Source organism: Colossoma macropomum, unplaced genomic scaffold, assembly GCF_904425465.1.
Source record: "Colossoma macropomum unplaced genomic scaffold, Colossoma_macropomum, whole genome shotgun sequence".
Classification (NCBI taxonomy): Eukaryota; Metazoa; Chordata; class Actinopteri; order Characiformes; family Serrasalmidae; genus Colossoma; species Colossoma macropomum.
The window spans coordinates 13,428,949-13,446,185 of record NW_023494807.1 but is presented as its reverse complement, the minus strand read 5'-3'; the positions used below and the strand labels follow the sequence as shown (position 1 = coordinate 13,446,185).

At 37.7% G+C, this 17,237-nt stretch overlaps 1 protein-coding gene across 1 annotated transcript in view; it reads right to left on the bottom strand.

Annotated features, from left to right (window-relative positions):
- The window catches only part of LOC118797459 (myelin basic protein-like), a 93,334-nt gene that overhangs the window by 17,228 nt on the left and 58,869 nt on the right, over positions 1-17,237 (bottom strand). Inside the window, exon 3 of the mRNA XM_036556828.1 lies at positions 15,268-15,328. Within this exon, the coding sequence (XP_036412721.1) occupies positions 15,268-15,328 (61 nt within the window). The remainder of the gene's footprint in view (positions 1-15,267; positions 15,329-17,237) is intronic.

The following is a 17,237-nucleotide window of genomic DNA, read 5'->3' as shown; positions in this document are numbered from 1 at the left end:
CAGTTCACACACACTACACACACACACACACACACACACACACACACACACACACACACACACACACACACAATCAGAAAAGAAAAAAGTGGTATTGTGAGTTCTATTTCTCCAGTTGGTTGTTCTTGTTACGTTGCCTACAGCTGACATTAGTCTGAACAGGTCATGCTCCTGAACCGAACCCCATGTGAAAAAGAACACTCAAAAAAAGGAACCTCACTGTCCCTCCACTGAAAACTTTCCTCAAGATTAACTCCAACCAGGAATTCAGGAATGTTTAGTTGGAGTGATGTAAAAGTATACATTATTTCATAAATTAAATCTCACTTTTTTTTCAGTTTCCTGCTGGTCATAGAAGCCCATCCCTCTTAGTTAGAGGAGAAAGACATTATTATGGTAATAAGTAAGTCATGATTTTGAGATGTCATTATTTCAAGATAAGTCAAAAAAAGTCATGTAAAGTTATTTCAACATATGTTGAAATAATGACTTTCTCAACATTTTGATTTAGTATCTCAAAATTATGACTATTACAGTACATATTAAATTTCATTATAAGTCATTATTTCGAGATAATAGGTCAACATGTAAGAAAATAAGTCATTATTTCAACATAGTAACTATTTTGAGATATCTCAAATATTTGAGAAAATAAGTCATTATTTAGAGATAATACTCCTAATTTTGAGAAAATAAGTAATTATTTTGGGATACTAGGCTAAAATTTTGACATAATGCATGATGAGAATTGACTTCCTTTAAGAAACAGACGAGATTTGGGTCACTTTTGACAACAGTGTGAACCTATCCCAAAAGAGTCAGTGTGAAAGTCACTTCTGATTAATCTTGTTGTTGTGGCTGGAGCAACTATCGCTTTAATAAATGACCACTGTTCACAGAGTTTATCTGTGTGGAAAACAGCAGCCCTCATAGATAAGCAGCAGAAATGAAACCATTTGGTGGCTAACCCTACGTTACTGTGCTAAGGGGAACTTTGTTGTTTCTGCGCCGTAACACCCAGTCTCTGGTGCAGAATCACATCAGTAGCCCTATTATAATCCTTCTATCAGCCTCAGCTATTCGCAATACAGCAGCATATAAGGGAGGAATAAATACGGCACTGTATTACTTTTCAGACCACATATTATAAAGATGACCCTTGACAGTCAAAGCCACAACCAACAAATCCAAAGTGTTTTGTGGTTCTGTGTTAACAATGAGCTAACATGAATCTGTTTCTCACCAAAGTATAATTTATACGAAGAAAATGGTGCTGATGCCAGCAATATCAATCACATTAGAACCGGAGTGCTTTCAGCAGACTATGCTCGAGAGAGCTTGTGGGAAAACTATGGATATATCAGTAACTCTCTAGCAAAAGTAACAGGAGGTTGAAAGCTCCAGTCCCCCTCAAAACAAGTAATGTAGTGGTATGAGAACGAGAGGCTACAATCACAGAGGTATCACTGTTGCTCTCACTGGGTGTTGTTGATGAACAATGAAAACTACGTTCACTTTGTTTTCATGTTCACCTGACTCTATGTTCAGGTTCAGTTGGAATTACTGAAGGTAATAAATACATTCTGATTAACCTTATTTTGTTCACTCATATAGCTGTAACAAAATGTACAGATTTTTCAAAAAAAAAACCAAAAAAACAAAAAAAGCAAGCACATAGCCATGAAATCTCCATAGACACACAATGGCAGTAGCACCCATCACTCACTACGAATTTCCATATTGCTTCTGGAAGCAACATCAGCACAAGAACTGTGAGTTAAGAGCTTAATGAAATTCGTGGTTTTCATGGCTGAGCAGCTGCAAGCCCAAGATCACTATGCGCAATGCCAAGCTTCAGCTAGAGTGGTGGATGTCGCAATGAGACTCTGGAGCAGTAGAAACATGCACTCTGAAGTGATGAATCAAGCTTCACTCTGGCAGACTGATGGATGAATCTGGGTTTGGCAGATACCAGGAGAATGCCTCCTCCATCTAAGTTTGGTGGAGGAGGGATCAAGGTTTAGGCTAGGCCCCTTAGTTTCAGTGAAGAGTAATGTTAATCCTACAGTATACAAAGACATTTCAAACAATTATATGCTTCCAACTTTGTGGCAACAGTTTGGGGAAAGCCTTTTCCTGTTACAGCATGACTGTGCCCCTGTGCACAAAGCCCATAGTCCATAAAGACATGGTTTGAGGAGTTTGGTGTGGAGCAACTCCAGTGGCCTGCACAGAGCCCCAACCACAACCCCACTGAACATCTTTGGGATGAATTGGAAAGTTGATTGCAAGCCAGGCCTTCTCGTCCAACATTAGTGCCTGACCTAGGTCCTTTTGACTAAATGGGCACAAATGACCACAGACACAGTCTAAAATCTTGTGGAAACTCTTCCCAGATGAGTAGAGACTGTTATAGCTGCAAAGGGGTAACCATATTAATGCCCATTGTTTTAGAATGGGATGTCCAACAAGCCTATACAGGTGTGATGGTCAGGTGTCCACATACTTTTATTCATATAGCATATGTTCCTATATGTTTTCTATTGTCTTGAATAATCTTAAGACAACTTGCAATATATTAAAAATCTTACTGGTGGATCAGTAATGTGCTGTGGTTAAAGAGTGGCCGGCATTATTCTGACCAAAATAATTTATTTTTATAGACCTTCATTTGTGAAAACACTCAGAATCACTCAACTGGATGCTCACAATCCCAACACTACGGTTTGTTTAAAATTTAAGTTTGTTAGCAGTCTCCATATAAATATCTTGGAATGGCAAAACTTAAATTTAAAGCAAAAAGTGCAGCAATTTCACTTAAATAGGTTTAATGTAAGTTGTTGTGTTTAGCAATGTTAACACGATACTGTGCTGCTGTAGACTTCTGCAATATCTGTATCTGTATCGCATTAACGATAATAAATGATGTATTGTGCAGCACTAGTACACAAGTCATTTTTTACACTTTCCTAGCTTGGTGTAGGCTTTTCCACAGGCTCCAGCAGTCTGACAGAAAATAAGAGAGACATCAACTCTAACACACTGCAGCAACGGAGCGGAAACAATATCCAGCTGATCAGAACTAAGTGACACAGAGGAGCCAGAAAACTCTTAATTACAAAGAGAGAAGGAGAGAGAGAGGGGAAGAGGAAAAGAGAGACAGAGAGACAGGGACAGCTAACCGATCCATAGGAAAAAACATTAAAGGACCTTATTGTGATTCAGTTGGTCATGTTTATTTGCCTTGCGATTTGTCCTTGAATATGGAGAATGTTCTGAACAGAATCTGTAATGAACTGGATAAACTGATGAAGTTGTGCCAGCCTGCAGTTCCCTGTGTTACGCTAAATAAAAAGGATCGCTCACAAAATCAACATTAATGGTAATTAATTTTATTTCACTTTAAAATTAATAGTAATTACTTCCAAACCAGAAATAAGGGTGAACATTACAAAAATATCACATTCTGATTATTTTTACGGTATAATGAAAAATAATCAGATAATATTAATGCCCTTGGTCTTGGAATGGGATGTCCAGCAGGCTCACACAAGAGACGTGTCAGGTGTCCATATACTTTGTCATATAGTGTACGTTCCTATATGCGTTATACTGTACTGAATAATTTTTTATTCCATGCAATATACTCACTGGTGAATCAACAAATATGCCTTTTTCTTGTTTGATTACGTAAATACCTTGATTTGCAAAAAAACACCAAGAAACACTGCGATTGTTCAGGATGTCCAAAGCAGTCTGTAAAGAACACTGAAGTACAGATATGTAGAAAAGTTGCAGAACACAAAAATGACTTTAAACCCACTTAAATGATGTTGAAGTTCGTTTGAAATATAAGTGAATATTATTTGAATAGTTTGAAATTTCTTATCGGTCTGCATATTAACAGCTTTATAGCTTTGAATGGAGACTGATAAACTGAAGGGCATGCAGGGCACATGTCCATCCTGCATTATGTGGGAGGTATTGGCATGGCTGTCACAAAAGGTGCACGGCCTACATTATTGATGTTTTTAAGAGAGACTTTTCCATAAAATCTCCCACACAAATGATATCGTATTGTCATTAAACTAAAACAGTGGCAAAGTGAATGAACACTTCTTTGTGACGCTCCCATCTTGCTGGCTGGTCTGGATTTCGTCTTTGTTTATATTGGAGAGTTAGGACATGCTTTTGTATTTTTGTTCTTTTTTCTCTTTTGGGAAATTAACTTGATTTGGGGTGGAAATATTTTTTTTTTAATCTAGTTAGGACTCCCCCAATCACACGATACTATCAACGCTAGGAGGGTGAAGGCTAACACAGGCTTCCTCCAAGATCTGTGAAGCCAACCACCGCTTCTTTTCGAGCTGCCGCTCACGCAACGTCACTGGACAGCCGAACGCGCTGGAGGAAAGCGCCAACCGCCAGATCTGTTACGTCAGCTAACAGATGCCTGCGCTGGCTAGCATCGCGTTAAGTGATGGGGGGAGAAGGAGGGGCCATCCTACCCACCCAGAGAGAGCGAGGCCAATTGTGCTCTCTCGGACTCCCGGTTACGGATGGCTGTAGCATCACCAGGGATCGAACTCGCGATCTCCTGATGATAGGGCCAATGCTTAGACGGTTGCGCCACTCGGGAGCCGGAAGTTTTTATGTTTAATTTGGGCTGCAGTCATTCCTGAGGTCTGTGCTTTCTAAACCCAAAAAAGAGACTAGCACTACTAGAATTTTGAGAGGCTGGAAAGTTGATATCCCAGAGGTTGGAGGCTGGAAAGTTGTGGAGACACAATTTATACTGTGAGCTATCTAGATGAGCTGTAACAAAGCTAACTAATAACAAATAAGTACGGCAAGCTGTCTAATTATGTAAAATAAGGAATCTTGTGGCTGTTTATTAGATTTTTGAAGCTGAAACTTGAACTTAGTCAAAAAGTCTGTCCAAGTTGAATCTGCTTCATTAGACAGACCCCAGATCCACTACTTCTGTTGTCTTCTTTTATAAATCTATTGTCAGCCAAAAAAGTCTCATTCTGATTCTAACACATCTTTAAGATAAAGAAAAACACAATCTGGTCCGTCTAAATTTTTGACTGAAACTGTAAATTCACTTTAGTCATGCACTAATTGAACTGCTATCCATTCTGACTCCACTTATCAGCTTTTTCCACTGACTTCTGCTGGCCTTTAAAAGCACATCCATGCCAGCAGCCCCACTGTCTCCCACTGTTTACTGTCCAAACCCAGCCAGGATTCATTACACACTCAACCCTTCTTATCTCTCCACATGGTTTCTTATCTGCTTTTGCATTTTCATCCTGCTCCATCAAGCCAAAGCTAAAGCTTGTCCAGAAGCCTGCTGTGTAGTTAGTGTTAGACTAGGAGCAACCCAATACTGGGTGCATGCTGGGAGATGGACAAGAGAAGTGGGGGTGTTGAAGCACCCTCTGCTGTCAGGATTGTTTAATTGTTTCAATTTTTTCTACAAAATAATAATAATTAAAAAGTAAAACAGTTTAAAAATAAAGTATGTTTGACATAGCACTCCAAAATGACATCTGTTGATGTTGCTGATGACAGTGTTGTTGATGTTCTCAGTGAAAATAAGTTATACATCCTCTACAGAGAACTCCATTCTGCATAATTTAATGCACAGTTGCTGTTTATTTGCTCAATTTCACATACTGGGAAAAACAAAACAAAACAAAACAAAAAAAAACACACAATGTTCAGTGTATGTTCACATGTGCATGTGTTATTTTTATTACATAAAAATGTCATTATATATATATATATATATATATATATATATATATATATATATATATATATATATATATATATATATATATACATATACATACATACATACATACATACATACATACCTTCAAAGACTCTGTGGTGCATGTCACTTTCACACAGAGTGCCTGATGTACTAAGACTTTCCAGGTGCAAATTAGATGCATCCTGTCAGCGTGTCATATCAAATTGGTGCACAAGCCTAAACACACAACTTATAGGCTGTGTCCAAGGAAAAACACAAAATGTATTCCTATCCCTCATGCATGTGCATTTGAGTGACAATCACACAACACGTGGGAGGAAAGCAAAAAAGCGGGTTATTGGAACCGCAGCTGATGACATATTCCACTCCCATTTACTAAAGTTTGGGCTACTATGAGCAGCTGGTCCACCTTTCATAAAGAGGCATAAATTAGTGGTAGTATCTCAAAAGCGTGTTTTTGGGAGGCTTCCTTTAACAATGGCAGCAGACACAGCAGCTAGACTGATGCACGAGACTGAAGAGAATGAGCCTCGAGAGGATTAGTCCCCAGACACGTGCTGAGAGAATATTTACCAACAGAAAAACATTATTTCAGCTCTCAGGATCAGATGTATGTATAATTATATGCATAGATGTATGTATGAGATGTAAGTTTGAGAATATGTAGCACATAATGTGCTTGGATGCGGCCACAACATGCACATGCAAGCCCTGTTATTGTTTCCCGAATCCCTTTTTAGCAAGAGCACATTGTCTGTTAGCCCTTTTATGAGAAACACCTACTATATAGGTTCACTTGGTAGGCTTACAATTAATGACTGTCACTAATTTGTCGCTGCATGATTTATTAGCCCTGTATCTGATACATTTGTACCCCTCCATACTGCACTGTGCAAAAGTTGGAGACCTTGTTTCATTTATTTAACCTCTTAAAATCACAAGCTTATTACATACTAAGGTTTATTATTCAGTTACTAATTTACCATCTAATTTACTTAATTTACCTTCAAAATGGCCATTAAGTACAACTTCTTCATTTTTCAGCATTAAGAAAAAAAACAACTAAATATAATATCAAATTTTCAATATTTAGTGTGGCCACCATTGCCTTTATTAGAGATTCTATTCCTTTTGGAGACCTGCTTTCAGTTTTTCTACGAAATCTGATATTTGTTCATACCTCCATAGTTTAATCTTAAAAGTTTGTTGCATTTTCTGCTTCTCATATCCAAGTAATTCCAAACACATTCAATAACGCTGAGGTCTGAATTCTCTTACTCTCACATGACCAGTCTCTGTGTTCTAGAGAAAATGTTCTCCTTTTTTGTCTATTTCTTTTTCTCAACAACTGTTTCATGCTGTACACCTCCATTCAGACCTATAGTATTGGGCTGTCTTCTCACCAAAGAAGGATGGACAGAAACATCTGTGGATTTTTTCAGCTCTGAAGCAAGAGCGGAGCTTGATTTTCTCTCTCAAAAATGAAAGCTTCAAGTATTCTTTATCTAATGGTGACAGTGTGTTTACATGCACTTCTGCACTTCTGAACAATCTGATCATTACCGGATGCAGGCAGTTATATTAATCATACTTCAAAGTGGTCATGTTAATCATACTCTGATATCTAAGATTGGATTAAGGTCAAGAAATCGGATTAAGAAATCAGATAAAGAGAGCTAGGTTTTAGCTCAACAATCAGGTTTTTCAGCACATGCACATTCTGATTTCTCTCATTTTTCTCAGTCTGTGCATGTGCGAAAACAGAGAGCTGTCATGGAAATAGTAAGCAGAGTTTAACACAGCAGCCAGGAGATGGCAACAAAAAGTCTGAAGCAATGCTGAAACCAACTACATTCTTGATTAAATTTAGAATGAATATTTGTCATTTTGTAGACGATTTAATTTATATTCATATTTCCCACTCAAGTGAGTAATTAAATTTTTTTTTTAAAAAACCTACAGCATGACATTAGACACTTTAGATGCAGTTCCCAGAAAACACTATATGGATAAGATTAATTAGACTGGTGGACTGGATCCGTATAATCTGCATTTCTCCAGAGTTCAGAACATTCCAATGTGTGATATTTTATACAAACTACTGAAAGTGGCTACCAAAACTGCCAAAGCTCTTAAATAATAAACTCTGAAAAGTGAATAACTTGTACTTAATGGCTGTTTTGACTATAAATACTACTGGAAATTCTACACGATACTGTTGTAGGTATAATAAAATGGTCAATATGTGTAGCTACAAGATAGAAGTTTACAATAGACTAGTCTCTCGGCGCATGGTGATCAAAATTATAGTGCCCAATTAAAAACGCCTCCCCGAATCCCTGGTTCCAGGAGATACATATGTAATTGCATAAAATGCACTCTTCCAGCTTTCCTGATGTAGTGGAGGAGACGGAACAAAGTGTGTTTTTTCTAAAGCACACCCACAGCTAGTTCATTAGCAGAGCTCAAAGCAGAAAGTACATTAACCAGGGCCACAGTCTCCGTCAGCACTGACTCATTCAACACTCAGAGAGACAAACAACAAAAAAAGTACAAAATGACACACAGGAGAAACCAAACACCAAACACCAAATCCACCAGAGCAACAGATCAAACGGCATCAAAGCTCGCTGCTGAGAACACTGACTAATACAGTTATTTAACTCTCACTTTTCATCAGTGTGATCTAGCCTACACTATAGTACCCATAAAGACATAATGTAAACCTATGTAGATTAAAAAATGTATGTTTTATGTATTATTGTCACGCTCAAGGAACTACTAAAAGCAGCATAGGAGCATCACTAAACCATAACACTCATTTAGAATGCAAAGATCCAGGGACATTGAGAGGTGCTTTAAGTTGGAGGTGCTGAAATTTTAAGTGCTATATACATGACATGAACTATGATGTCATACTAAATTATCTGCCTTTTTTTCATTTGATTTTTTTTTTTTTTGATGCGTCAAACATAATGTGTCAAACTGAGTCATAATGAGGCAATATATACATATAATTGACATCTCTCTGCTTTCTCATTCTGGTCGACCAATCAGATTGTTGATATGTTGCACCGTATGTAACCGATTGTGTCACGCCCACAGTCACGCAGTGAGAAAGCATGATAAGCAGGAGATAAAACTTTTTTTAAAAAAATGGTTACGTTAGAGGATTTTTTAAACGTTTAAACGGAGTATTAGGCTGTGTTGGGTTATCAAACAGGCCTACACACACTTTCTCTTTTTGCACCACAATCTGCGTGTGTGTGTGTATCTTCGCTACACTCAAATTATTAAAAAGTTCAGATCTCTGTATTATTATTGTTTTTGGCAGTTGTGGTTCTGAAATTACCACTTCCCACAACCCTGCAAAGATCATGCATGATCATGCAAATTGTAAATGCTCCCTTGCCTGCCGGTTTCTAAACGAAGTGTGAATAGGGAATACTGCCCTCTATTAGGGCTGTTTGATTTCAGATATTTTGGAGTCAACTCTAATTCTGATTTCAAGTGACAGGAATCAATGGAGTCGATTCCACACAATAATCTCTATTTCAAAAACCAAAAGACATCTGACAAAAAATAAAGAGTACAATATTAACTAGATTTGACCATAGCATGGAAATCTGGAGTGCTAACGCTAGCTAAATGAACTAAGCTGAATAAAGGGGGCTGTTTAAGTACCTGATTCCCCTCTGTCAACCTTGGTAAAATCAGCCTTGGTAAAAAAAAAGCACAGACCAGCATGTATTGGTTTTGCTCGTGATTAACCTGATAACTGCCATAAATTTCAACTGCAAATTTGAATATTTATTCTCTAAAACTGCATCAATAGAGCATCTGTGAGGCTGAATTTAATTGAATTAAACAGTGGAACAAGAGTAACATTAGCTAAATGCTCCACCACAAACAACAATCTCCTTCAGACCTGGGACTTTATCCCCTAAATTTGCGCCAACGAAGCTTCAGTGAACCAGAATTAACCCGTACTGAAAAAAGTGAACGGGTGTGTTTGTTTTTAGCACAGAGAATGCTAGGCTGTTGAGCTTTCCTGGCTCTTTTTGAGCTGTTCTGCAGTTTGAAATAAACACCCCAGGTATGGCCTGTACCCCTGACTCCACAGAGTTTCTTGGGGAAAACACAAACGTCATAATATATAGTAAATTTGATAGTGATAATGATAAGTTCAAGCTATTCATAGAGCCCCACAAAAGGGCAAGGCAGAGGCGAGGTTCAGCATCATCTCAGGAATAAAGCTTGTGGGTCAGCTCGTCAACTCTGACCTGACACTGATGTATACATCACCACAGCACTGGACATTCCACAGGTACAACACTGAAAATCTTTTTTAGAAAGCGTCACATCCCATAATGCTGTTATTCTGAATAAAAAGCACCTCAAAACAGGTTATGGATATACGTGAACATTTACATTATAAAGCTCTCATTAAATATTAAAGCAATGTGTGCTGCTTTCAATCTTACAAAATGTTATTTTCTTCACGTTTAGTATGGAACAACCTTTAGGGATTAAACTGAAGTACAACCCAGGGTATCCAGCTATAAAGCTGACCATAGGCTGAGTGAAGGGTCAGCTAAGATGCATCAGATGGACAGCATGGTAGAGCCATGAGCCGCACTAATAGGCTCTCTCTGCCATCCAGTTAATGGGCTTTTAATAGCGTTTAAAAACGGCTGATCTGATTCCAGTGTTTGTTCCGAGCCACCAAATGGGAGAAAACAAGAAAATGCAGGTAGCAGAAAGAGGCCCCCAGACAAGGCTAATCAAACACACTGGATAATAGCAAAGCCTCCTACAGTTCTCTTGACACTTGTCTGAAACTCAACAGACAGCTTAAATCAAAGACACTGTTAAAGGAAATACAGCAAAATAAAAGTTTAATATTAATTATGTTCATAATATACCATGATTATTACATAATGAATCACAAGGGATCTTGACATATTAATGTCATTGCATATATTGTATACATTGTCAATGTATGTCAAGGTCTACAAAAACAGACTGGAGATCTTTCATTAAATTAACTTAATTGAGCAAGAGGGGATAGTCTAATCTTGTAAAATTGCTGATTCTCCTCTGTCAGCTTCATTGGGTGAGTAGATATTTCTGCACTGGCAACACTAATTGTAAGCCACCTAAACCAGCTTTCTGTAATAAACTTGAAAAAAAAAATGATGTGGTTCGACTGTTGTTAATTTGCTTTGTGTTACTGAAAAAATTGCTTGAAAATTATGTTTCACATAAATCTCAACCTTCAGACAGATATACAGACAGACAGACAGACAGCCCACTATTGATTTATTTAATTTTCAGTCAAAACGACTGTTATTATTTTTCAGGAGATATTTCTGGGGAGATTAGATATGCATAAGGAAGAGAAAAAAAAACAAATGAAAATAAGTGAAAAAAGCATATAGAGAAAAAGGGACATCTAACAACCATGGCAGACCTGGCAGACCACCAAAACTTTCCCCATCAGATAAAGCTTTGATTTTTCAGCACTTAAAGCTTTCATCTTTCAGAGCAAATCAAGCTCCACTCTTGCTTCAGTTCTGAGAAAAAAAATGCTGATGTTCCTGTCCATCCTTCCACTGCGACAATACTACTCAATGCTATAAGTCTGAAAAGACATGTAGCTGCCAAGTAGCTGGTACTAAGAAAAGGAAATTTGCAAATTAAACAAAGACCCTGCTGATGTTCTCAGAGCAATGAACTAACTATTTCAGAATCCAGTCCTCAACATCACTGAATGTGCTAAGGAATTTGGGAATAATTGAATCATGCGAAGCAGAAAATTCAACAACACAAACCTCTTTACATCTTTGGAGGTGTGAAGAAATACCCCTGCAGATTTCTTAGAAAAACTAAAAGCAAGCCTCCTGAAAAAAATGGATGCTGTAACAAAGGGTGGAGACAGTAAATATTGAATAATTTGATATTAAATGTTGTTGCTGAGTCACAGACAGACCGATAGATATAGATCATTCCCTCTGACCATTTGTGATCTGATCACTCAAGATGCATATTAATATCAGGTGTAAATAGGGCTTCTCTCTCTCTCTGTCTGTCTCTCTCTCTCTCTCTACCTTGTAAGGAGGTCTTTCAGTGTGTAAATGGCTTTTCTATTGATCTGGTGCTCATGACAACCATGGCTGGGGTGTGTGTCACTTTTTAACTGTCTGGGCTCAAACTCCACAGTTTATTTCTCCTTTAAAGGTGTATCAGCCAGGCGAAAAAGGTTTGAAAAAGAGCCTTTTTCTCTTGCACGGAACATTTTTCTCTTTGTCCTTAAATTTGACGTTATATCATCGTGTTTCTTGCACCGTCTCTTTGTTTTTTTAGAGCGGCCAACAGGAGCTACCTGCAGACACGGCATAATCCTCATTCAAAACAGCAAGAGAATAACAACTATTCTTGCATTACACAAAAGATTTAATTAAGTTTTTTTCACCAGCACTATAGTCTGTGCCTCAGAGCTGCAGGCATGGACACAGACTTTGTGTTAAACTGCAGGGTTGGGGTGGGGGTGCAAAGAAAAAGATTTCTGAGACATACTTTATTTTAGGTGTCCATTATAATGCCCATGTAATGCCATTATCAAGCCAATAGCGGCTAATTAACTGGCTGCTCATTAGTTACCTTATTAACCCATTAATGTCCATTTATCCAAATATTCTGTGTTTGCACAAATCAATAAAACTGTATTGTTTAAAATTGTATTGTATTGTAAAATTGTATTGCAAAAACATAAATTACATAGTTTTTAATTTCTCATCCAATTTATATTCTATATGGCAAAAATATGGTTAATTACTGAGTTCAGGTGTTTCAGCCACACCCACTGCTGAAGGATGTACAAAATAGAGCACATAGCCATACAAATTCCACAGATAAACATTGGCAGTAAAATAGGTCATACCGAAGTGCTCAGTGACTTTACATGGCACTGCCATAGGATGCTACCTTTGTCATGAGTCAGTTCATGAAATGTAAGTAATCTTAATTCTACAGCACACAGAGACATTTTAGACAATTACGTTTCCAACTTGGTGGCAACAGTTTGGGGAAGGCTATTTTCCTTTCCAGCATGACAGTGCCCGTAAAGACAATGCTTAATGAGCTTGGTCTGCACAGAGCCCTGACCTCAACCCCACTGAACACCTTTGGGATGAACTGGAACATGAACTGCGAGTTAGGTTGTCTCGTCCAACATCCGTGCCTGACCTCACAAAAGCTCTTTTCACTGAATGCGCACTAATTCCTCTAGCTTTGTGTTAGGATGAAGGGGGGATTCTCTCTCCAACTTTAGCTTGAGGAAGGTGAATGAGCCATTACACCCCTTCTTTTTTGTTCAAAGGCTTATGCTTAATTGCTTGAAATTTGTTTCTAAGACAAATATAAGCATTGGAATTTATATCCATACACCAAAACATTTTAAATGTAAACAGAATTTTATTAATCCTCCACCAAGAAGTTTGTTTCTCAGTGTGTGTGGTGTGAGCATATGTGTATCTTCTTCTGTCCTGTTGGAAAAGCATCCCGGGGGGCTTTTTGTGAAGACACTTGAGGGAATGCCAAGAGTGTGCAAAACTGCATCAAGATAAAGTGGGGCTACTGTGAAGAATTTAAAAAGGAAGATTTGGTTTTTAGTCACTGCATCTTTCCATATGTTAGTTTTAAACTAGTAAAAATAAGGAAAAGCCCTTCATGAATAGATATGCCCAAATGCTTGGCTGCTACTGTGTTATCCAATTACACTTCTGCAGGTCTGGGGCTCATGAGAGCAGCACAGCACCCTCATCTGTCCTCTCACAGACCTACAACATCACTTCCACTTTCACTACAGCACAATCTTTCCTAATTGTTGTCCAAGAGCCCACGTTTCCTGCATATTTTAGTGTTTTCTTGCTGTAACATACACACTTAAGCTCAGCAAGGGCTTTTTCCTATAATAAAATCTTGAGCGGGGCATCCAAAAAAACAGAGGGGCAGTCTGTCCACATAAAAAACTGATAAATTTTCTGTTCACACAATCTAAGTGATCCCAAACACATTCAATTTGATGTTGAAGTCTGGACTCTGGGGTGGTCAGTCCACTGTTTTGAGAACACCATTAGCTTAGTTTGCAATTTTGCTTCTTATTTGTCCACACATACTTGATTTTCTTTTCTCTCTCTTTTTACTTATTTTTCCTTTGACTTTCCCTTCCTCATCCAAGTGAATTACTCTACATTTAATCTCCTGAGAAGCTGAATAATGAATAACTTGTACTTAATGGCCATTCAGATTGAAAATTAAAAAAAAAATGAAAGGTGGTCTCTGGTTTTTGTACAGAACTGTATATGATTATTCAGCCCACTAATTAAACTTTAATTAAATAACTTTTAGACTATTTTATCTGCTATACCATACTGATACTGCATTTAAACTTGTTAGAACATTGCAAAATATGTAGGCAAAAATATCTTAATCTAAAAAATGCATTTACACTGAAGATAAGTTATGCAGCAGTTAAGTCTCAAGCTATTATCCGATTGATCCATAATTTGCTTATGTTTAATTTGATGCGCAGTCTTTACATTTCACAAAATTTACATTTGTATGCCCACCTGCAGTCAGGGCCAGTTGTAATGCCAGTGTCACCTTGAGAATAAACCAGAGCTTAATTTAAATGAAGCAGTTAAAAGTAGACAATATGAAATTAAAATACTAGTAGGCTAATAAAATAATCAATTCAATCAGCAACCTTCACTGGGGCGAAGCTGGTGGGGCATGGCCACCCCCTAATACTGAGCCTGGCTTGTTAATGTGCTAATCAGTTGGATCAGCAGGTAAAACTCCAGGTAAAACATCAGGACTGAAAAGGCTTTGCAGCAGAGCTACAAGGCTAATATAGCTAACAAGTAATGGAAAATAATCTGTGCCATGCCTAGACCATCAGACATTTGCCACAAACTGTTTCTCACAATGTATGACAATGTTAATTCTACAAATGGATGAAAGCATGTGACAAGACTAGAGCCCCATAAATCTATAAACATGGACAAAAGTATGTAGCATAGCTAATTGTTAATCACTGCTGATGGTGCACAGCTAATCAACTGGATCAGGTGTGTTTCAGCAAGGAAAACACCAAAATCAACTAAGGTTGGTTCTGAGGACAACTGAAAACCAATGCTTCAGTCCCATCTTCAGAGGTCAAGAGATTGTGTTGAAAGCTGTGAGAGAAAATGCACTGCTATCATTGTGGAGAGCTTTTAGCATGGCAGCTAAGCTTTAGCTTCACTTTGTTCTCTAAGCTGAAAGCAGGAAAAGCTTTCAGACGTTGCCATGAGACACAGCCATTACTGACTCCTCCCAACAACTCCAAGCTTTACAACCTCCTCCAACCGCACCTCCATAACAAAAACAAACAAATAAACAAATAAAGCAAAAATAATGTGCAAAAAGCTCCTTACCGAAAACATCGTCCTGTGACTCTGTTTCTGTCATGGTTCGTGTGGCTGAGTCTGACAAAGCCTGAAGAAGAAGAGAGAAACAAAAGAAAAACACAAATCAATTCAAAAGTCATGTTTTTCCAAAAAGGGAAGTTCTGTTAGCAACAAAAACATTCAGGTTTAAACAACAAGACAACAAAATTCATGTTCAACAATGATAAACCACACATAATATACACAAATGCACTTACATACTAGATATCCAAAAAATATGTTTGTATAGGTTGGTTCTAGATCAATATCCAAAAATAGGTTGGTATAGGTTGGTTATCTGCCATTAAAATATTACAGGTAGTTTTTTCTTTGTGATTTTTTTATTTTTCATTTAAGGAAATGACAAACAATGTCCCCTTTTCATCCCACACCCACATGGAACAATTCAACAGAAACAAAGAATACATACAGCATAGGGCACTTAAAACGTGGCTTATATCAGTCACAAAATAAACACATTTAATTGTTATGAGTTCCCCCCTCTTGGAAACCTTCAGACAGACCAATCTATCTAGGACTGGTTCTCAGTTCCTACCGAACCCTCATCGTCATCACTGTTACTAACTGTGTGTCTCCATATTTATATACCTTTATTTGTTTTTAGTCTTTGTGAGGTCTTGACATGGTTTTCTGAGCATTTCTAAAACAGTCTGAGTTCCTTAGTTTTCCTAGTTGTGTTTCTTATATCCCAATGTCTGTTTTTTTATTTTTTTCCCTGTCTTTTGGCATTGATGCCTGTTCTTGTCTTCATTATTTTCATTATGTCTTGGATTACTTTGCCTGCTTATGTTTTGACCCCTGCCTGTCCAAGTTGTCCATGATTTTCAGTCCCTGCTGCAGTAACAGCCTCTACTCTTCTGGGAAGGTTTTACCCTAGATGTTGGAACATTGCTGTAAGGATTTGATTGCATTCGACCTCAAGAATATTAGTGAGGTCAGGTACTGATGCTGCCCCATTCTACTGATCAGTGCTTTTCTATGGAAATTATACACATTTGAACCCCTGTGTCAGCAAATGGGTGCACCTTAAACTAGCTGAATTCACTATTTAGAGGTGGTGTCTAGATACTTTTGGATATAGTGTAGTTCCAGATAGAAGATGTCCAGTAGTGCATAAAGCCAGTGACTTGAGTGGTAACCAAAGCAAAATGATATCTGTTTTTTTGCCGCTGTGCTGTCTTACATTATGTGCATAATACAAATAATATTCATAATATGCATCCTGAACATCCCATGTGGCCAAGCAGAGAACTTAAATTTATTAACTACTTTACCCTAGCTGTCAGATGTGCTCTTTGGGGGATTTTCATATGAATAAAGAATGGTAATGATGAGGGTTATGCAAAGTCCCTAATGCATCATTCCATGCTGTTTTCCAGTCTACCTGCCTTCCCCTCTGTTCCTAACTCAATCCCATTCCATTTGACCAGAAATATTTACAGAAACATGTGACAAAGTTGGCATAGCTAATACTTTTGGGTGCCTCTCTGATCAAGCTAATTATTTGGTGGCCTTTTAGATATGGACCTCATGCAGCGTTGTATGATTTCAATGCATTTCTAAAAAAAAAAAAAGGATATTCCCTAATGTGCAGCTTGCTCTTCAAAAGACAGCAGAGAATTCCTGCTTCTGATTTCTTTAAGAACCGGTACGCTTTTTTTCTACCCATGAGTTTTGTATAAAGTTTGTTGTCTGTTAGAAGATTGCTACTAAGCTAGGTTGGAGATGCTTTAAGGCATTTCATTTTTACCCTCGTACATCTCCCTTCTGTTTTAAAGGTTTGATACACATGCAGGTTATTCTTATGGCAAATACAGAAATCCAACTTAAAATGACTAAAATTTGTCTTGAGAAAACTTAATATCTGTCTTGTTGCGGTAATGAGAACTAGGGAAAAAAAAAGAAAATTCCACAAATCTGTTTCTGTACCCTATAGA